This window comes from Phodopus roborovskii, unplaced genomic scaffold (assembly GCF_943737965.1).
Source record: "Phodopus roborovskii unplaced genomic scaffold, PHOROB, whole genome shotgun sequence".
Taxonomy (NCBI): domain Eukaryota; kingdom Metazoa; phylum Chordata; class Mammalia; order Rodentia; family Cricetidae; genus Phodopus; species Phodopus roborovskii.
This window is the reverse complement of record NW_026126599.1, coordinates 4,928,422-4,951,358: the sequence shown is the minus strand read 5'-3', so window position 1 is coordinate 4,951,358 and position 22,937 is coordinate 4,928,422. Positions and strand designations below refer to the sequence as shown.

General features: G+C 47.6%; 1 protein-coding gene across 1 annotated transcript in view; it reads right to left on the bottom strand.

Annotated features, from left to right (window-relative positions):
- Positions 1-334: 334 nt before the first annotated feature.
- The window catches only part of Wipi2 (WD repeat domain, phosphoinositide interacting 2), a 33,619-nt gene continuing 11,016 nt past the window's right edge, over positions 335-22,937 (bottom strand). The window contains exons 3-12 of the mRNA XM_051205536.1: positions 13,324-13,493; positions 12,552-12,648; positions 11,607-11,704; positions 11,126-11,218; positions 9,791-9,861; positions 7,260-7,367; positions 5,597-5,761; positions 4,585-4,692; positions 3,786-3,943; positions 335-3,147 (exon numbers count right to left, since the gene is read on the bottom strand). Of these exons, the coding sequence (XP_051061493.1) occupies positions 3,035-3,147; positions 3,786-3,943; positions 4,585-4,692; positions 5,597-5,761; positions 7,260-7,367; positions 9,791-9,861; positions 11,126-11,218; positions 11,607-11,704; positions 12,552-12,648; positions 13,324-13,493 (1,181 nt within the window). The 3' untranslated portion in view covers positions 335-3,034. The remainder of the gene's footprint in view (positions 3,148-3,785; positions 3,944-4,584; positions 4,693-5,596; positions 5,762-7,259; positions 7,368-9,790; positions 9,862-11,125; positions 11,219-11,606; positions 11,705-12,551; positions 12,649-13,323; positions 13,494-22,937) is intronic.

Sequence of the window (22,937 nt, the reverse complement as noted above, 5' to 3'; positions counted from 1 at the left end):
TTGCAGCCTTGAAGCTCCGGGGTCCACAAGAGGGGCAGAATGGGGTAGCTCCAGGTGGAGGGAGTTCTACCTGACTGGGCAGGGAATCTGCTGCTGCAGGGGGATGAAGGCCCTGGGCCCCTGCAGTGTATGGTCCATGCCTGATGCCCAGCAAGGGGGTCTCCACACCACCAAACCCCCAAGACTGATTATACTTATCTTTATACTAAGGAGCAAGGCAGGCTAGGACAAACATCCACACACATCCTCCAATGTGACACTGTTTCTGTTTCCCACCTAGCTTTGTAAGCAGAGGGCAGAGCTAAACAAAAACCATGCACTTTACTCTGAAGCATTTCCGTTTTAGTGTTTATTGGAGTCCATTGCTGGCCAGGCCCAGTGCTGGGGCTCCCCTCACACACCTCACAACAGCCCTGTGAGGTAGGGTTCTTCTTGTACAATCCAACCCGAGGCACCCCCCCCCCAGACCTGCCCCTTGTGCATACCATTAGTGTAGGCAGAACAAGGGACTCCAACTTTTGCTTTCACTGTTTTAGAATACAAAAGCTTTGGTCCAAATCCACACAAAATCTTAAAAATTTGGGGGGTTTTAAACTCTCATTCCATTTTTTTTTTTTTTTAAGTCATCATCCTTTGGTTTTTTTGAGACAGGTTCTCATTCTGTAGGCCAGGCTTGCCCAGAACTATAGTCTAGGTTGGCCTCAAACACACAGCAATCCTCCTGCCTCACTCTCCTGACTTCTGGGATTACAGGTACCATACCCGATTCCAAACTTTTAACTTTGGAAAATTAAAAATTAAAAAATGACCATTAGCGTGAGGCCTGGGGGCCAGCAACCACTCAAATGTGTATTCTATTGATTAGGTCCCTTAATTGGCTCCCTCCACTCCCTGCCTCAAGCCTGAGGCCTGCAGGTGGAGTGCAGTTGCCTCTTAGAGGTCAGTAGAGACTGACTGTGTCTATCCAGCCTATAAGACCACTGAGTGAAGGCAGAGAGCCCTGGATACCAGAAGATACCTTTTCTGACCAAAATTTCAAGTGAGGAAACAGGTCAAAAGGGAGAAGCAAATTCCAACCTGTTTTTGGAACACTAAGTTCCAAGAGAAGAAATCGTAGCCGTTGGAGCTGAGTTCCAAACCTACACAGCGTTCAGTTCCAGGGTCAGCACACAGTCACACATGAATCCAGACATTCACTCTTTGGTTCCAGGAAACCCCAGCTCCCAGTCAACCCTGTGCGCTTCTGGTCTTTTCTAGTCAGTGCCTCCCTGGCTGTACCTGGTCCTGCATAGGCCTGGTCTATTCTCCCAGAGAAGCACCCCTTGTGCCAGACCACAGGGCTGGGGTCCCATGTTATCAGGGGTCAGGACAGTCACACACAGTTTAAAGTTCAACAGCCTCATCTTTACCCCTGTCTTATAAAATACACATAGTTGGCTACTCAGATACTTCAGGGCACAGGAGCAGCCAACAGCCAGATCTAGCTGTGGGCATCCTTGTGCCCAACCCATTCAATTAGCTACCCTGGGAGCAGCAAGAGTGGGGGACACCAGGTCTGTCTAGCCACTGGCACTCTACCAGACTTAACCAGACAGCTCCCTATGTTCCTCCTGTCTAGAAGCCTGGCCAGGCTGGTAGAACCTGGTGCCCTGATATTACCCTTATTCCCTGCTTCCACCTAAAGCCATGCTTTTGCAGAAGCAACACCCCAACCTCCAAAGCCCCACTGCTAAGGTCTGTGTTTAGAATGCAGATCTGAGGACCTGAACTCTTCATTCCATAGAGCTGAGAAAGGAGCTAGGCACAGTGGTACCTGTAATCCGAGCTCTCAGGGAGTTGAGGCAGAGAGACTGCTCTAAGTTTGAGGCCAGCGCAGACCAGATAGTGAGCTCCAGGGCAGCCTGGGCTATAATGGTAATCTGTACTTCCCCCAAAGTCACCAAAAAGTCAAAAGCAAACAGAAGTGAGGGCAGCCCTGAAACCTGACATCACTTTCCTGCACTTGAAGACCAAGATAGAAAAGGCACATCACCCCAGGGAGGGAGCTGTCTCCCTGGGGCCTCTCTACCTGTCCCTGCTAACTCTGGGGATGGGAGAGGAGCCTGTGGCAGACAGTCCAGCTCCAGTCCCGACTGATGTCTGATGTAGCATCTTACACCTCTGTGCTTTCTTGGGCATGGGAGTAGCTATAGACTCTCCTTTCAAAACAAAACAAAACAAAAACCCCAAGTCACAGTTATCGAACGGGGACAGTAGGAGACAAGAGCATTTAATGACACAAACGAGATTGCCTTCCTTGGCTCCAGGCTGCCCTGGCACATTGCCAAGTTCACCTGCCGGAAGAGAAGGCACAGAGCAGAAATGGCCTCTCTCCCTCTCATCCCCACGGAGAATGACTGCAAATGACAGTCTCCCATGGAGGAAGCTAGTCCCAGAATGATCCAATCTGGAAAGAGGATAATAAATGGAGGGAAAATGGTCCAGGTGGGGCTGTAGGGCAAGAGGGCCCCTGACAGAGGCCACTGTCCACTGGCTCCCTGCTGGTCTCAGTAGGCGGATGGCCCTGTCCTTGCAGAATCGCTGCACACAGAGCCTTCTTCATTCATGCCCTGCCATGAGACCTGCCGACTGTGGTTTGCTATGGAGTGACCACTAGCTCTCCTATGCTGGCTTGGCACATCATGCATGCAAAGCAAGGGGACTCCACAGACTTCACCAAACAGTTAATTTTGGCAAAAGAAAAAAAGAAAAATAAAAAATAAAAAAAAAAAAAAAAAAAAAAAAAAAAAAATTTAAAAAATAAAATAAAGAGTGAGAGAAAATAAAAAGCTAAAATTCATAAGCAGGATTGAAGTCACTGAATTGAAAACAGTGTATTTTCTCAACAGTATGGATAGACTAGAACTACAATCTCTTTGTTTCAAAGTCTCTGCCATCCTCTCCCTCAATTCAGGTCAAAGTTCATAGCAGCAATGCACAAGTCCTCTGCCAGGTCAGTGTTCTCTTCGTCCAGGCCAGAGTTCACAGGTCAGGATCAGTCAGTCCGGAGAATCATGGGAGGATGTTCACTGTCTTCATCCAGGCGCAGGGCGCTGGCTTCATCCTCCAGGCATGTGCCCCCCACGGCACCCAGGTCATCTGTGTAGGCTGTGAAGAGATAAGAGTGCTGTCTTCACAGCGCCAGTCCAGTTACTGTCCCTGGGCACCAACGATAGGCTGCATCCAGGACATGGCCTCACTTACGAGCTGAGGCCACACTAAGACCTTCCCACCCTGGTCAGAAGAGCGAGGCCTCTACAGCCGCAGCCAGAGCCAAACGATGGCACCCATTTTCCAGTATGCAACAGCACAGCACAAGCCCTGTAAAAAGTGCTAACTAAATGCATAGGATCAAGGCGACTTTAAGGGACTCTAGCTGGAGACACAGTCATGTGCCATGGCTGAGGGGTGCTTTACAACATGGGAGCTAGCACAACCGGTCTTGCAAGAAAACCCCTTGAGTTTAGGGAAAGTCAGCCACAGGGATGGAGAGGGCCATGTCTGAGTGACCTCAGATGTCAGCAGATGATGCATGAAGGACATGCTACTTACAGAGAGGGGTGGTGTGCTGGGTGGGCTCACACACAGCCTGAGTCACTGGCCACAATGACTGCCTTTTCCCCCAAAGCAAGGAATAGAAATTCACATTCACAAGCCTTGGAAGGAAGCTCTGTCCTATGGCTCAGCAGGAAGCGGCAACTCAGTGGCAACATGGTATGGAAGACCTGGGAGCTATGATCAATTACCTTCTAAGTTGGCGTCCTGTCCTTTAGCAAGTCTTGTTGGGGACGAGGGCACATAGGCACCTTTGGCAGCTGCTGCGCCGTACGTCTGTGTTACTAAAGGGCAGTCATGAGATGCAGAGTCTACAATTTCACTGGTCGTCTCCATACTGCCATCAAGCCTGAAGACAGTAAATCAACAGGGTCAGACTCACTGTTCAAGTCGGGTGTGCTGGCTCACACTCAAAGTCCCAGTACTTGGAAGTTGAGGCAGGAGGATTCCCCTTAGTTTGAGGTTACAGAGCAGGATCCATCTCAAGCGTTCCAGAAGACAGATGGACATAGTATGTATAGCACATCCTGGGGCCTGATGTGCTGGTCAAGGAGAGAGTGCCACAGCCATCTACTTCCTTCCACCTGATAGAACACGTCCACCAACACTAAGAATCTGGGATTTCCGCACAGTGATTTTACCATAGTCTGATAAAGCCACACACATCCCAACCACCAACTGCAAATTCCCCACTTGCATCCTAAGGTGAGGTGGCAGGCTCCTTCCTTTCTGTGAGGACACCTTACTGTAAACCCTGAGCCTCAGCAAGGGCCTGGGGGCCACCCAATCGTCATACACATAGCATCATAGCCTCAGGCGCCTTTCCTCCTGGCCAGCAAGGGAAAGTAGAGGTTCTTAGCACCAGAAAAGTGAATTTCAATGGGGAGATGATGCTTGCCAATGACACAGGCTAGCACATCAGCCCTAAGCAGAAGAGAGCACAGACCTACCCCAATGCCCACAGCTGCGGACTGCACAGAGCAGCCTCACCTGTGCTGACGCATCAGAGCACACTCGCCACCTTCCTGCGGGTCCAGGTTGTACATGTATAAATAGCCATCTGATGCTCCTACCAGTAGCCGAGGGATCTTCTGAATTCTAAAGAAAAGCAGCCATATTTTAGAAGGAAAACTTTTTTTCTTCACAAAAGGCATCCAACTAAGTCTACATCTCAACCGAGCTAGGAAGAAACATGCCAGCACTAGATGAAGACAATGCCCGAGGCTCCTCAGGGTGAAACTGGCAAGGCCTATGTGTGAGCACACACTGAATCCCAAAGAGCACATGGTAAAGCAGGGTAGCTGTCAGTTTCTTGGGTCACTAAGGGAGGGTATTTTCTCATATTTTTCCTGTGTGTGTATACATGCACTCATGTACACATGTGTGTGGGGAAGCTAGACGGGGACTGAGTTGTCCTGCTCTGCCACTCTGAGCTTTTTTTTACTGAGCTAGGTGCAGGCTGGAGGCCAGCAGGTCCCAGTGACCACTGTCTCTGCCTCCTTTGTGCCGGGAACAGGTGCACGCGGCGACACCTGGCTTCTATGTGGGTGCCGAGGACAGAGGTGATGCCACTGAGCACTTCCTTTGAGCACCTCCCAAGGGCAGGCATATTCACAAGCTTTCACACATGCTTAGCTTGCTGTAGCAGAGTACTAAACTATACAGTCTTTTAGCTATTCAAGCCAGAGTTGTGATACCACTCATTCTTGTAGACAAGCTTCCCAGTGCTCCATGCCTGACAATCTCAACTGCACAAACAGGATCTGTGTGCTCCCGGACACCGTCACTAAATAGTGTCAATTTCCTAGTGTGACTTAATGTTTCCTATCAACACAAACACCTTGCAAAATGCAAAGGATATTCTGTGGTGAGAATTCCAGAAGACACCCAGGTCCTGGGCCCGGGGGTCTTCCCACTCCAGGCAGTACCTGACACCCAGGCCTGGACAGGCTGCACAGGGTCACACACACCTCTGCAACAAGCACTGTGACTCTGTACTCACGTGGTTAATGAGCAGATGTTTTTATGGCCACAGAATGGTAGGCGGACGGTGGCAAAGGCCCTGCCCTGGTTGAACATTTCTGTTACTTGTGAGGGCAGGTAGCTGGTAGATGCCATCAGCACCTTCCCGAAGTATCCAGTCCAGGTGGTGGGCTCTTCTGGAGGTCTGGAAAGAAGCAGCATCATACAGGTGAGGCTGGATCCTCACTGAGACCTACAGAGCCAGCCCTCCACCACTGATCAACTCTCTACACTTCACAAAGATCAGCTGGGCAGAGCAGAGCACTGTTTTTTCCCCTGCCCAGTGCTGTGGCTGTAACAGTGTTTCACTGGGGGTGTATTCTGGAGCAGCAGCTTCAAAACCATAAGCACACACCCCAGACTCACTCAAGTTCCCACCACGTGTTTCTTTAGCATGTGCAATCGAGAGTATGATGAGGTCAGGACTACTTATGAGTCCTGGGGGTTGCACTCAAGGTGTCTTGCTGGCTGCTGCATACCCCTCTGTTGTGTATCTTGTACATGCTTTTGATGACAGACCCTTGGATGGAACATAAGCTCCCATCAATACTGCCCCCAATGGGATGCTCTTGAACATGATGAGGGAAGAGACAAGTCTCTCTACCATACATCTGTCACAGGGACTTAAAAGTTTAAGATGGAAGCACCCACCTCCTTGATGACTGTGAGCAAGTCAGAGTTGTGATATTCATTCCAGTGGCTGGCTGCTCCCAGGTGCCCCAGTACAGAGGGTGTGGAGTAGGGACACACAGGCACCGATCAGAAGCCAACCTTGGGACCCTGATTCCTGGCCTCAGACCTTAGCACCTTGGCACACCACCACATCTCCTGAGCAGAGATCTCATGCTAAAGCTAGGCTTGGTGTTGTCATCCTCATGCTACAGCCAGACCACATCTGCACCCAGAAACAGTGCCATAGAGTGTCCCTGTGCCATGCTTTTCTAGTGACCATGGACAGGTTATAATTTTGTATACATTTTTTATTTAAAAAATTATTTAAAGATTTTTATTTATCATGTATAAAGTAGTCTGTCTGCATGTATGCCTGCAGGCCAGAAAAAGGTGCCAGATCTTATTACAGATGGTTATGAGTTATGCTGGGAATTTAACTCAGGACCTCCAGAAGAGCAGCCAAGACTCTTAACTGCTGAGCCATCTCTCCAGTCCTTTATAATTTTAAATTAATTACAAATTTTGTTAGGTGTAGTGCACATGCTTGAGTATGCTTGTGGAGGCCAGAGGACAATGTACAGAGTATACTCTCTCTTACCACCTCTTGGTTCCCAGGGATGGAACTCATATTGTCAGGTTTGACACATTTACCCACTGAGCCATCTTATCAACCCTTAAGAGTAGAGACCAGCTAGCACAGTGGCAGCATATTGCTGTAACACTGTTGAGACCAGACCCTAGGTTTGATCCTCAGTGCCTCCCACCCCCAACAAAACATATTAGAAAAGCTCGTTTTTAGCTGAGCAGTGATGACACAATCCTTTAATCCTACACTCAGGAAGTAGAGGTCAGCCTGGTCTATAGAGAGAGAGAGTTCTAGGACAGCTAGGGCTACATAGAGAAACCCTGTTTTGAAACTTCCCCGCCTAAAAAGCAAAAGACAGAAAGACAAACTTGTCTTTGCAACTCACTTTTCCCTCACGGCTTCAAGTTTGAAGATGTGTACAGTTTCTGTGTTGCTGGATGCAGAGAGGAACATGCCATCCATGCTGAAGGCCAGGGAGCAGATGCTCACACACCTGAGGAACAGGGACTGTGAGAGAGGGCCCAGCTCTACCCCCAACAGAACACACTAGCAACAGTTGGGGGTAGGGGCTCAACAGTGCTTTCTAACTGTGGCCAGAGGAGACATTCATGTCAGAGACATACTTGGTCCTATAGAAGACTCTTCTGTTCTCAGGACAGAGAACCTGCTTGTGATAAAACCAGTAAGAACAAAAGAATAAAAGAATTATGTGTTTTCTGAGACAGAGTCTTACTGTGTAATCCTGGCTGGCCTGGCTTTGAAATTGTAATCACTTAAGCTGGGCATTGGTGGCACATGCCTTTAATTCCAGCACTAGGGAGGCAGGGACAGGCAAATCTGTGAGTCCAAGGCCAGCCTGGTCTACAAATCATGTTCCAGAACAGCCAGGCTACACAGAGAAACCCTGTCTCATTCCTCTGCCTCTGCCTCCAAGTGGGACCAGATTACCCCATTCCCCTCTGTAGCCCCTGCCCCTTGAGGCAGGGTCTCATTAAATAGCCCTGGAGTCCTTGAACTCACAGATATTTTCCAGTGTCTGTCTCCCAGTTACTGGGACAAAGTGAGCCACTACACTTCACTGAAAACACACAACAAATAACCAAGACTGTATGGCTGTACGCCTGCAGGTCAAGATCCGTCTCCAGCACCGTGTCCACCAGCACACTGCCACACTTCCCATCATGACAATAACAGACTGAACCTCTGAACCATAAACAGCCCCAATTAAATGTTTTCCTTTGTAAGAGTTGCTGTGGTCATGGAGTCTCTTCACAGCAATGGAACACTAAGACAGTGGGTTAGAACGCAACTGTATCGACTGACCAGGCAGGTCAGTCAGCAGTGCTGGGGATGTTTTAGGGCAATCCCCCAGCACGTGCCTCCGAGGTCACTAAATATTACACAGCCTAAACAAACAAATTTCCCCTTAATCCTTCAAGGTGGGTTAGTACATCCAGTGTGTTTCCACCAGCCCCATATTGATGGAGTGTATGCAGCAAGGGGCACATTCTGGGTTGTCTGAGTGAGTGCCTGCCAATGGGCAGGGGTGCCAGGTCTACCCCAGGAGGGCTGGGCCCCATGTCAGTAGCACACAGAGATGGCATGATTAGGAAGGATGTTGGGGCACAATGAGGGTACAGACCAGAGAGGCTCCTGGCAGACACTGACATGTGACAACACAAAGGCACACACGAGGACCACCTAGCTGTGTGACAGAAGGAAGACACAGATGGAGACTGCAGCATCTGGGCTGTGACTTCTCTCCAGGAGCTAACGTTGAGAGAGTCTTACTGCACAACCCAGGCTAGGTAACCCCGCTACACAGTCCTCCTCAGTCTCCCCAGTGCTGGAAAGAAAGGGGACACCGAGACATGTCTACTTATCTCTGAGGACATAAAAAGGGCAGTGACAACAGACAGTGGCAAATCCTCCAGAGAGGACAGCCAAACATCCCTAAACACTCCTCAGAGTTCCCCATGCAGCTTTAGGGAGGCAGTTAACTCTACTGTGTTCCCATTAGAGAGGAGGAAGATGAGATCCACAGGCTAAGGGGCATGCTCCTGCTTTGTCATAGTCACCATGATGGCTCAGGGGCCTGAACCAAGCCAGCAGGTACCACAGCCCCATCCTGTCCTACTGCGTTCCAGCATCTGCCTTATAGAGCAGTAAAGGAGGAGTGTTAGGCACAGATGCAGGAGGCTGTGGGCAGGCAGGCCACAGAGGGAACTCCTGACCCTAACAACAGCCAAGGTATCTATGTGCCAGGGAAGGGGAATTGGGTAGGTGTTGAGAAATTTAAGTACTTGTCCCTCACAATTCTCTTCCTCCCCACCCAGATGTAGAACTCCTGCGCTCTCAAGGTTGATCAAACAAGGTTGTTCTCATAACTTTCTGGTGTGCAGTGCCTGTGCCTTGGCCCCAGATGTGGGTGATGCATGATTTCTTCCTATGCTTAACCCATCCCCTGGCTTGGGTATATAAGCCCATTACTCTCTAATAAACAGTGGTGGCAGCAGCTTCTTAACTTCTCGTGGTGGTCTGTTAAGTGTTTTCAATCCGACACCCTCTACCAATCTTGGTCCCAGGCCGTGCGGGTGTAGCAGGTAGGAAGGACCTCAGGAGCAGGAGCAGAGAGGAGGGGGAGCCCAGCAGCTGAGGCTGCTGTCCCACACCCTGAAATCTCCTGGTGCTTGGATTCCAAGCCTCCCTTTGGTTCAGACAGGATCACAAACTTGTGAAGCCAAGCAGCTTTCAGTGCAATGCTTTGTCCTGTCCTCCCGTGACCAGTTCAGGAAGTGCTGGGACTGAGCTGCTGGCCTTCCCAGGCATCCTCCAAACCTCCCCTTGCTTGACCACAGGCAATGGAACTGAAGCCCACAGGGATACCCTGTAACCACCCAGGAACTGCGTACTCACCTCTTCACTCCTCTCCGGAACTCGAACAGCTTTTGTCCTTCTGGAATGGAAAATACCCGGATCACAGTCCCCTGGGTCAGACAGAGGAAAAAGAGGGAAGAAAACAAAATTTTAGATAACAAAATAAATAAAAAGTAGACCTTTGTGCTTTTTTTTTTTTCACATCATTCTACATACGAGCAAGCCATGTGGTCTGTTCCCAGGGGAACTGGGCTGAAGGAGAGCTCTGGCCTCCCCTGAGCTTCACTCTGAAGTAGCACACACCCTGCCGCCGCAGGTCAGAACATTCTACCCTATTCTTGCTCACCACCACAGCAGTGCTTAAAGTCAGCCTACTGATCCACACACATGCAGCCTTGAAGCCAGACATGGGAACACTAAAGACCTGCCCCTTCATCTTACTGGAATCACGTGTTAATAATCAGACACATGTTCTTGGGATTTGCACTTAACTTAAACACAACATTACCCAGAATAATATGCAAGAGACAACATCAATGTTTTAAAACAGTGACGCTTACAAATATTACAGCCATTAAAATGTATTTTTTTGAGACAGGGTTTCTCTGTGTAACAGCCTTGGGCTGTCCTAGAACTCTGTTTGTAGACCAGGTGGCCTCAGAGATCTGTCTTAGAGTGTTGGAATTAAACACTTGTGCCACCACACCTGGCCATTGTTGTTTTTAAGACAGGGTCCCACTATGTCCCTGGTTAGCCTAGAACTTACTATGTAGACCAGACTGGCTCTGAATTCAGAGACCCACCTGTTTCTTGAGTCACTACCATGTCCAATGTTTTCCCATTTTATGCCACAAACAAGCACCTTTTTTTTTTTTTTTTTGTAATTATGCTTTTGTGTGTGTGTGTGTATGTTTGTGAGTACACGTATGTATCTCAGTGCACATGAGCCAGACGACAGCCTACAGGAGTCAGTTTTCTCCTACCATGTTTCAGGGACTGAACTCAGGTCATGTCAGCCTCTGTCCTTCTCCACATATGTACATGCACCTGTACATATATGAACATGTATACAAGCACCAACATGTATACTTGCTGAACAATTTCACTGACCCCTGCAGTATGTCAAACAATGGCACACTGCACAGTCTCAAGGTCCCAGCCTGTGGCACTAATGAACATAGTGGAACCTTCAACAGGTAAGGCCTAGAGGAAGTTCATCTAGTCTCTGTTAGAGTGCCCTTAAAGGTAATATGGAGGAACCCCTGAGCCCCCCCACCTCCCCACTCCTGACTACCAAATAACACTGTGTGAACAGCATGAGCGGGGCTTGTGGACACCACTGACCCATGTTTCCTCCAGCCACAGTAGACATACCTTCTCAGAAGCAGTGGCAAGCTTGGTCCCACTTGCATCAAAAGCCAGGGCTGCTAAGGGACTGTCATGAGCCGGGATCATGTTTGCAGCTCTCTGAAAAGGGGAAATCAAGAAACCATGACTCTCACATGACAAGAGTCTTGTCCCCATACTACCACTGGGCTGGCCATCAGGAGGAAGAGGCTATAGGAACACCATTACTAAGGTCAACGTGAGTAGTGTAGCCACGTGGTGGGCAGGCCGTGGAAACACTGCTCAGACTGCAACAAGCAGGGCAGTCGACCCCATTTGCTGGGTTTTGCCAACAAGCACACCCTGCAGCTCAGCACTGTGTGAGTGCTGGTAAGACACAGGCAGCTTAGCCAGACCTACTCTGCCACCTAAGGAGAGCACCAGGAAAGCCATGCTGCTGGGCCAAGGATGCACTCACTGCATGCCTTCCCAGCAAAACACATCTGACAGAGCCTCGCAAGGACCTCACCAAATTAATGGTGTCGAAGACCTGCACCTCTCCAATGGTCGCACTCCCTGGATACGCCAAGTAGCAGTTGTCATTGTTTATTGACAGTGCACACAAGCCTGTGGAAACACATGACAACTGAATGCACATTGAGTCTAGAAGGACACCTTTTAGTGTTAAGAGTGGAGTTAACATTTCTGGAACAAAAACAGAAAGTAGCAGCTAAACCTTCTCTTCACTCTCTCTAAGTCCTGCACCCCAGTTCACCCTGTCTAACAGTTCTGATCAGAGATGAAAAACCTTTGGTTTGGAATTAGTAGGACTGGACCAGGAGGGTAGTTTACAAACTTTATACCTGCCTCATGTGTGTGGACCAGAGAGGATACTCCCACGAAGGGCTATCTTTATTACATTTGTTTATTAAGCATGTATGCACATGTGCCAAGATGTCTGTATTAGTCAGAGGACAACATGAAGGAGTTGAGTCTCTCCTTCCAGCATGTATGTTCTAGGAGTGGCACTTGGGTCCTTCCTTGGGCTTGGCGGAAAGTGCCCATTTACTTCCTGAGCCACCTCATTGGCCCACAGTTATCTTTAAAAGCCTCCCAAAGAAACCAGGGTCTTCTTTTTAAAAAAATAAATTGTAGGGGGGCTGGAGAGCTGGCTCAGCGGTTAAGAGCACAGACTGCTCTTCCAGAGGACTCAGGTTCAATGCCCTGGATCCACATGGTTGATCACAGCTGTTTGTAACTCCAGTTCCAGGGGACCCAACACCTTCACCCAGATACCCCTGCAGGCAAAACACCAACGTATAGAAAATTAAAAAAAAAAAAAAAAAAAAAAAAAAAAAAAAAAAAAAAAAATTGTATGTGGAAGTTGTAGGAGTCAAACTGAGGCAGCCAGGCGACAAGTGCCTTTACCTGTCAAGCCATCACACCACTAAGGATCTTCTTAGCAACGGCTTACCTGCAGGGTTTGGGGGTGTCTCTCGGATGGTATGAAGTACCTTCATGTCCCGGATGTTGTGTATATAGAGCGACTCTTCCAGACACACAATGAGCCTCTAGAAACAGTGAGAACAAAGACCACCTAGCATGAAAAAACACTAAGACAGCATGTGTGTTCCAACTGAGCTGATGCCTGGATCAAGATGCTCTCCACCCCTAGGGCACCACACAGGCTGGAGTACACAGCTCAAGTGTGTGCAGCTGCCTTTCCACTGTCAATCAGGTTCTAGAGCCATTTGCATCAGTTCACATAACTGCATATGCCAAGTATACTACAAATTCTAACATGATGACTTAATTCAGTTCCTTGTGAAGGCTGATTGGGGGGGGGGAGATCTATAAAGGCCAACTGCTTAGAAAACTATGGTGAGGGCCAGGGAGATGGCTCAGTGGGAAATAGCAATTATTGTGTGATGACAGGAATTCAGACCCTCAGGTGTGCAGTGTCATTACAGCAAGATGGAAGTTGGAGATGGTTAATTCCCTGGAAGATGATTAGCAAATGAGCCTGGTGTACATAGTGGCAAGCAAGATACCCTGTCTCAAATAAGGTAGAAAGCTCGTACTGACACCCAAGGCTATGCTTTGGCCTCTACATATTATCTCTCTCTGTCTCTCTCTCACACATACATACCAAAACAAAACCAAACAGCAACATATAGTACCCAGAACTCAAATGTATGGTGGATACTCTACCAACTGAGCAGCTTACAGCACAAGGTGCCACTCACCTGCCTGTTTAGCTTCACAGCCAATATGGTGTTGGAGTAGCTGTAGTTGCAAATCTCAGTTCCTTTCTTAAAGTGGCAAACTTTCAGCTTCCTGGGAGCTTTGAGGCTGACGATAGCCACCAAGCTGCTTGAGAACAATCTCTCTACAATGCACACATCTTCAGTGTCAGCTGGAATGAGAAGAAAAACACATGCATACATCTCTGTAAGGGACACGTGGCCTACATATCCCCAAGAATCACAGGACAGCAGGGGGGATGGAAAGTCTCATCATCTGCAGCCATGGCTGCTGTCACTATAAATACAGATCACACCCTATGTGCAAACTCAGATGCTAAAGAGGAATCATGAAAGCGTGTCTTTAAATACACTCTGCTGCTGGCAGGACTTCAAACACACTCGATACATTTATTTGTTGGTTTATTTATATATTTTTTTTGCGGGTGTGCATGTGTGCCATGAAAAATGTGGAGGTCAAAGGAAAATTTGTGGAAGTCTGTTCTCTCTTCCTACTATGTGCATTCTTGGGTTCCAACTCAGGTTGTCAGGCTTGGCAGCAAATGTCTTTATGCACTGGGCTATCTCACTGGCCCAACTTATTCAAATAGGGCCAAGGAACATGATATTGCAAGGGGGCACAGGCTAAACCTACACTGTATCTGCTGTGGTACTGGGCAGTGACCCACAGCTCATAATCAGTCCCATGATCACAAGGGGAAGGAGCTGTGCTGTTCAGTGAGGTGGGGTGATAAATGCAGCTCTATTTGCAACTGTGTAAGTCAAAGAGCTTTTGTGTTTCTAGTTAAGTACATGGTTTCATCATGCCTGCCTGATCTGAAAGGCAAATGTCCACTAACACACTAGACGTAAGCTAGAACCAGACACACCCCTTTTTGTTAAAAGTGAGAGAATGTGCTGTTACCCACACTGGAAAATCAAGGCATGATCTTATTAAGGTTTTTACAGTTTATTCATGGACATTTTTGGCCAGATGACACAAATCATATTTGTGTCATATTTCCAGAGCAGCAAGCAAGCTTTCATTTCAAAGATCAAAACACAAGTGGCTGCTACCATTGGGGAACGGGCTAGGCAGGTGGGAGCCAGGAGGTGGGTCCTATGCTGCAGAGGCTTTGTCTAGCAGCATCCTAGCTTAGGTGCCAAACCCTGCCCAGATGCGACTGGCAACAAAGGGCACAGATGACACTGCTGGCTCTTGGAGGCAGAGACATTGCAGATGACAAACACTCGAGACAGCCAACCAAGTTGGGCAGACAGACCTAAGACCCAGAACGTCAACTATCTATAGCACGAAGAGCCTCCCTCAAGAAATCCCAAGGACATCTATCATGATAAACTTCTAGGCAGGAAGAGCATTGCCAGTGTGTACCTTAGGTACACACTGCCCTGGGTTGATTTCTAGCAACACAAACTGGGCAAGGTATATATACCTATAATCACATCACTCAGAATGCAGAAGAGTGGATCCATTCACAGTTGCCGAGAATGGTGACACACACCTTTAGTCCTAGCACTCAGGAGGCACAGGCAGGTAGATCTCTTGTGACTTTGAGACTAGCCTAGCTTACATAGAGTTCTAGCCAGCCAGTCACATAGTGAGACCAAGTCTTAAAAACACAAAAACAAATGCTGGGGCTGAGAGGTTGGCTCAGCAGTGAAGAGCTTCTTGTAGAGGACCTGAGTTCAGTTCCCAGCACCCACAACTCTAATTCCATCTCCAGGGGATCTGATGCCCTCTTTTGACCTCTGATGCCATCTGCATTCCTGAGCATGTAACACATCTTTAAAGTGGCAAAAATAAATATTTTAAAAAAGAAATGCTTGTTGCAAAAGCATGAAAACCTGATCTCCAGCTCCCATGTACAAAGCAGGGCATGTATTGGGGAGGCAGGCACACAAGGGCCTAGACAGTAATATGCTTAGCTAGTGCAGAAGTGTTAAATTGTCAAGTTGGTCTCTACATGACCACCTCCCCCAACATACACACACAAATTAGTTTTAAAAGGAAAGCCTGCTGTAGTGGCACTAGAAGCAAGAGGATTTCTGTACATTTGAGGGCATACTGGTATACATAGTAAGTTCAAGCCAGCTCTGAATAGCTGTCTCCTCTTGGCTCTTGCTGTCAGTAATGATAAGGACTGGCTTCAATAGCCTCAAAGATGCAGGAAGGACTAGACTACAGCCAGTAACTGCTGTTTTACCTTTTCTGTCTAAGGTACCTGATTGGTCTAGTAAAAAGCTGAATGGCCAATAGTGAGGGAGGAGGTACAGGTGAAACTTGCAGGCAGGGAAAGTAGGAGGAGGAGGAATTTAGGTGTGTGTGTTGCGGGGGGAGATGGCAGGGGAGAAAGAAAGATGCCAGAGAGACATCAGTGGCTAGCCAGACAGATGAAGCAGGAAAGTAGATATACAGAATGAAAGAAAGGTAAAAAGCTCCAAGGCAAAATGTAGATAAATAGAAACAGGTTAGATTAAGTTAAAAGGGTTAGTAGGATAACCCTAAGCTGAGGCTGAGCATTCATAATTAATAAGTCTCCTTGTTATAGAAAAGCCCAGTCTATATAAATCTGGCTGTGTATGTACATATGTATGTCTACGTACATTCATGTGGGTATAGGGACTGGTCATGGCATGCTTGGGGAGTCAACTTCAAGCTCTGGTTATCCCAAATCTCATTTGTTTGAGTTCCCATATTCCTGGCTTGGGGACAGGTCCTTTTTGCCTGTGTCCTGTGGATCAAAACTCAGGTCCTCAGGCTTGGAAGGCAAATACTTTATCAGTGACTTAGTCATTTTCTTGTGACAAATGATCTGTTAAGTGAATTTTATGTAACTCCACATTGGCCCTTTCAATTAAAGCATGGGTGAAATAACTTTAACAACTTTTCTACAAGCAGCTGTGTGTCACCCTTCACAGATTCGGAATTTGAGAAGCTTCCCGATGCCAATGTTTTAATTCCAGCCCCTGGGGATTTTACTTCACATTTATAGCCATTGCTCGACAGGTAGAATGGTGGAGGGAGCATAATCCTTGTCTTCTGCACATATCCCTAGTGAGGGAAAGTGTGAAAGGGAGGTGAGGGAGTGGAGAAGGACCTGCAGGATGCTCCTGAGGGTCTGTTTCCAAGAACAGACCTGTTTCTCAGAGGAGACCCTCTGTGCTAACTCAACCTGCACTTCAGTAGACACAGGGTCATCAAAGTACAGGGCCATGCCACTTAGTAATAGCAGGAGCAATATAATCCATCAAGATTAATTTTAAACTGTGGGAATCTCTACCCCCTTCTTCCTGAGGAGGGAGGATCCCAGCCAGGTCCAGAGGCCAGTAGGAGGTCAGGTCATCTGGAGCTCCCTGCTGTGAGCACAAAACCCTCTCTGGAACAAGGGTCACCACCAGCTTTGAGGGCAGGGCAGAGGTGGGAGGTTTCCTAAGTGCAAGCCAGCACGTTAACAGAATAGAGAGCCAGCAGCAGGCACAGGAGAGATCCAGGACATCACAGTCAGGGGTGCAAACTCAGTCAACTGGAGGAAAACCACACCAGTGCTACAGAGGCAAACAAAACAACCAGTGTTCAGGCTGCTTGTGATGGCTCACCACTACAGTTGGCACTTTGGAGGCCGAGGCAGGAGGACTGCTACATGTTTGAAGTCAGTCACAACTAACTACACAGTGAAACTGTTTAAAAAAAAAAAAAAAAAGTGGCAGGTGAGGTAGCATAACCTTTAACTCCAGCACTCACAAGGCAGAGGCAGGTGGATCTCTGAGTTTGAGGCCAGCCTGATCTAGAGAGTTCCAGTGCAGGCAGGGCTACAAAGAGAAACCCTATCTCAAAAAAATAGTGTCACACATCTTTAATTCCAGCACTTGTGAGGCAGAGGCAGGTAGATCTCTGTTGAGTTTTAGGTCAGCTTAGTCTACATAGTGAGCTCCAGCATAGCCAGGGCTACACAGAGAAAGATGCTGCCTCAAAAACACCATAAAGAAAAATCTCTAACACCATCTTCAATGGTGGAAATCATAGTTTGCCCTTGGGGACTAGACACAGGACATAAGGCCCCTGCTTCATTCACTGCACATCCCTGTAACAGATCCCACCTGGATCCAAGTCTTTTAGATTGAGGATGCTTTCCCTGCAGAGGGATTAGTCATACCTTATATTCAGTCCAACACCTTCCCTAAGATGCTAATAGTGTTTAGCCCCACAGTAGGGTGGGACATAGGGTCAACTTTCCAAATTACTGCCCTATGTCCTACCTAAATTCATTAATCTGCTAAATAAACAAACCCAAACCAGAAACACCAGACCTGAGCCCAGTATGGGGTGAGCATACCTTGGCTATGGGCAGAGTGGCCAGTATTCATCTGTTAACCCTACCTTTCCAATGTCAGGAAGCTACCTAACAGCTTTATTCACCAGTGGCCAAGGCCATGTTCCTCAGTCAGTCATTTATAGCTATTCTATGAATGGGAACAGGCACCCATACTTCTGCTTGCACACCAATGTGTAGAACAGAGCTATTCACAACAGTCAAGAATGCAAATAGCCCATGTGTGCACGAATAAGTGGATGAACCAAACAGGACAGCTGGAGAGTATAACAGTACTCAGCAATAATACAAAGGAAGGCCTGATACATGGGAGAACAGGAAAGAGCTATAAAAACATTCCATGTGAACAGAGCCAGCCATACTTAGCCGTATTTATCTGCAAAGCCCAGACAGCAAATCTATAGATGCAGAAAGGAGATGAGTGGCTGAGCTGGGCTGGGCTGGGCTGGGCAGAGAGGGAATGAGGAGTGACTGCTAATGGACTCAGGCTTTAACAGATGATAAAAACATTTGGAAATTCCATGGTGGTAGGCTGTTCTCAACTTAGCAAATGCACTGTAAGTCACTCAACTGGATACTTTAAGCAGATTTATGGGCCATAAAGATATAGAAACTATATCCCAAAGAGACTGTTTAAATCACGCTAAAACCCATCTCAGGTAGCCTAGTGCAGCCTCAGGCAGCCCATGAACTTTGGCTGATGTATTAAGACACAAAGCAAGAGGTTACTGACACAAGTGGTAGGGGGCCTCAATACAGGTCACATCACCTGGGAAAAGTGGGCCTTGGGGACAAGACAGAAGCTAAATATAGGCAGACCTTCCAGACTCCAGTCCTTCAGGCAATAGGCACTAGTGTGGCTGTGGGATGTCTCTTAAAACACTGAAGAGATCCAACTGCCACTGGGTTTTCTGGGAGCAACTTTCTATATGTACTTTTTATCTGACTTCCATAGGGGCCAGGAACCAGGAAAAGGGTTTAGCCCTTTGCAAATGGCAGGGGATCATCCTCTACAGTCTCTGACTGACCAGCAGAGCTGACTTTGTATAGACATGTGCTTGTGTGTTGAGTGTGGGCAGGCCAAACAAAGGTCGTTGACAGATACCTTTCTCTGCTGGTCTTACACTCTCTCCCAGTGATGCCAGCCAAAGAGCCGCTCCACCACAGAAGAGAAGTGACTCAGTTACTGGGAAACCTCACAAAATTACTATTCTGACAGGTGCATGGCCCGTCACTGGGAAAAGCATCATTTCTCAGACCTCAGGACATAGGACTATGGTCCATAAGGTGCTCTGTGTTTAGGGAAGGTTCTCCAGCTACCGGGGTTCCAGACACCACTGAGCTACACATGACTTCACTTGGTGGTCTTTGGGAAGTACACATTTTATGAGGTGTGCTGGCCCCATTCTCAGGCTTTTGACCCCACATGACATCTGGAGAAGCTCATTCTAAACTCTGACATTTTACAAAGATCTTTAATGTATTTTATGTGGCAGTGGACACTGTTGTTGCAGTGGCATTTAAGAGAAGAAAGCCATGTATATGTGCATTATGAACTTTGCAACAGTGAGGCATGCCTATGGAAAATGCATGAAAACACATGGGGCACAAACAACAGGCAGAGGACTCGAGTTTTCACAACTTTCCTTACGTTTGAGATCAATTGGGAAAGTGTCTCAGTGGTTAGAATATTTGCCTAGCATTCAGGAAGCCCTGGCTCCACCCCCCAGATCTACATCTAAACCAGTGTAGTGGTGTACTCGGGAGGCAGAGACAGAAGGAGCACAAATTCAAGGTCCAGGTGGTGGTGTTGCATGCCTTTAATCCCAGCATTAGGGAGGCAAAGGTAGGCTGAGATCTGAAGTTCAAAGCCAGTCTGGTCTACAGAGTGAGATCCAGGACAGCCAGAGCTACACAGAGATCCTATCTCAGGAGAAACAAACAAACAAAAAACCCTGAACCAAATCAAACAAACAAAAAGAAGTTCATGGTCATCTCAATCAATAACATTGTGAGTTGGAGGCCAGCCTGGTCTACATAACAAGACACTGTGTGGGAGGGGGCATTGAGAGACTGAGTTTAAAATAATGGAAGGTGTGTTAGCATACACCAGTAATCATAGCATTCAGGAATCTAAAGTGCATGAATTCCAGGCCAGCCTGGGCTACGTAATAAGACTCTATCTCAAATATGAAAATAAGTGAAAAGTCTGTAATTACAACAGCATTGTCAGTAAAGATCCAACAATGTTGCTGGGCAAGGCTTTTGCCTTTTTTGTTTGCTTTATAGAAACAAGCAGTGGTTGGTCTTGTTCCCCAGGACCTGCCTTGGCTCATTCTTTGATAAAACATCAGGGGCTGATGCAAAGATTTGATTTTATGATGGACTGCTAGGAGTCACGAGTGTGCAAGATCTCAAAGTGAAGTCATAAAAAGTAAGATTCTCCACTACTTGCAGAAAGAAGAATGCTAGACAACTTTGACAGCCACTCGGAGATGAACCGGTTTTCCCAGGAGTCATCTGCTCCCATGTGACAGGAGAGGTGACAGCACCTTAGGGACAGAACTCCCCAGCAGCTTCTGGATAGAAGAGTAACTAACTCAATGGAGCAGGACAGATGGCTCAGCAGGAAAAGCTGCTGCACAGGCCTGGAGACCTGCGTTTGATCTTCACAGGCCACACGAAGGTGGAAGGACTGAACAGGCTCCAAGACACTATCCTCTGACCTCCTACATGTGCCCCAGCATACACAAGCTTGAGCACACATGTCATAAATAGAACAAGCTACAAAGCATGAACTGGAATGTTCTGTCTGCTTCACAGTTCACTAAGGGGACACACAAGCTGGCACTACCTTCCTCACTCACAAGATGCTCTGTTCCCACCAGAAGACAGTCAGGAAGTTGCAACAGAGGCAAGTGAGGGCTGCGTTTTGACATTCGTCCTCAGTCTACACACCAAGGAGAACCATGATTCCCACACAGCAGCCAACAGTCACAAGCAAACAGCGCAGGCGAGGCACTCCACTCACTAGAGAACTGATCACAACTTTAGCGACTGGTAAACACTAAGGGATCCTTTTCCTGATGGGCTATCCTTCTGGGGGAGGAGTCCTGCTTCAGATGCCAGGAATGCTGGCCCGCACTCGACATCAGAGATCACTGGGTGATGTCTGCTTTTGTCCCTAGGTCCCATCTCAGCAAGGCCAGAGGACACTGGGGGAGCAGGGAAGAGGAGAGCATGAAGACAGAAAAGACAGGGCAGAGGGATCAGGACCAGGGAGGGGGTCTAACCCTGGAGCCACTCTCCTAGTGGGTGATCACTTTTGAGGCAGTAACAACCAAGGCAACACTGAAGGGTCCATTCTGGAGTCAAGGGCACCTGCAAGATGACTTCGAGCAGGACGAGGGCCCTCTACTCTCCTGGTGAGCAGGACTCTAGAACTCCAATACGGAAACTTCAGTGTCCTCCTTACCGTATGCCAAGGGCTGGGTGGTTGTTAACTGTTTGTTCATTGACTTCCCAGCCTCATGCTTGTTACTTCTGGGCACCTCTATTTAGAAGCGGCTGTCACTAGGCACCTACCATTCCTCTTCAGCAATCAGAATAGTCTTCAAGACTGAATGTTGCTTCAAGGTAGAGAACAGGCAATTTAGGGCCATTCTTGACTTCACAGTAAGTTCAAGGCCACCCTGAGCTACCCGAGACTGGTTTTAAAAGAAGAATGGGCAAAAGCTGAGGGTAAGGAATATTGAACTGCAGCCTCAGCCCTTGGAAGATAGGAGAGTCGAGGCTAGCCTACCTCAAAAACCAAAAGCAAAGTCAGGTTTAGTGGATACATTTTAATAAGAGGCACTAGGAGGAAGAAGCAGGCAGGTCTGTGAGTCTGAGGCCAGCTTGGTCTACATAGAGAGTTCTAGGACAGCCAGGGCTACACAGATTCTGTCTCAACCCTAAAAGCAAAACTGAAAAAGGTGTTCAACACCACCAACCTGAAGGAAACACAAATTAAAACCATGAGACAGCACCATACTGCACATATCACAACAGGCAAGGGGAAAAGTGTACAGTGCAGCTAAGCATGTACAACTCCTCACATTACTGAGAGTGAGGCACAGACAGACACACAGGAAGTCTGTCTGTTCTGTTGCTGCAGATGTAATCTAGTCTGGGCTCAAATCCACTCTCCAGCTGAGCATGAAACTGAACTTCTTCATTCTGCCCTGCCTTCCAAGCCTCGAGATCACAGGTACACCTACCCCACATTTCTTGAAAACCACCACCAAAAACCCCAACCAGCCAACAAACAAACAAAAAACTACACATGTAGTTGCCAAACAAACAACTGTACTCTGGGCACTTACCTCCAAGAAATGAAAATTTATATCCACACAAAAAGCCACCATAGATGTTCACAGCCACTTTACTTGTACTAGTCCAGACCTAGACTCACTGTATCCTTCCATGGGTTAACAGTTACGCTGTGAACTACTGCTCATTAACAAAAAAAAAAAGAGTATACTGTCACAGCTGGTTAACTTCAACCAATCATCAGGCTTTGGCAATGGCTCAACTGGTAAAGCATCTGTTTCAAGTGTGAGGACCTCAGTTTGAATTCCCAGAACCTATGCAAAAGTTCTGCTCTCCAGGAGCTGGGTTTGACTCCTGGTTCTCATTCCACACCTCAGAACCAGCTGTAATATCAGTCCAGGGGATCTGATACCCTGCCCTCACATGCTTACAGGTGCAGCAAAAACAAAGAAAAACCTGTTATTAGGGTTGTGCCCACACCCAGTCTCCTAAACCAACCTAAATAAGTTTGTTCTTACTAGTTAGTTGGGTTTCAGGAAGCTCACTGTAGTGACCACAGAAACAGCCTGACGGATACAACTTTTTTTTTTTTTTTTTTTTTTTTTTTTGGAGACAGGGTTTCTCTATGGTTGTCCTGAAACTCAATTTGTAGACCAGGCTGGCCTCAAACTCACACAGATCCACCAGCCTCTGCCTCCCGAGTGCTGGGATTAAAGGCGAGTGCTACCACTGCCTGGCCTGATACAACTTTCAAACCTGACATGCCTAGCACTCAAGAAGCGGAAGCAGGAAGACTCAAGAACTGGAGGCAGATCAGTGGCTGCCAGGGTCAGACAGTGGGCAGGAAGAAGCAGGGAGGAAGGGTTGTCAACATGAAGGGTTTGTATTTATTAGTTAATTATTATTTTGCCTTTTTCTAGACAAGGTCTCACTCTGCACCCAGGCTGATAGAGA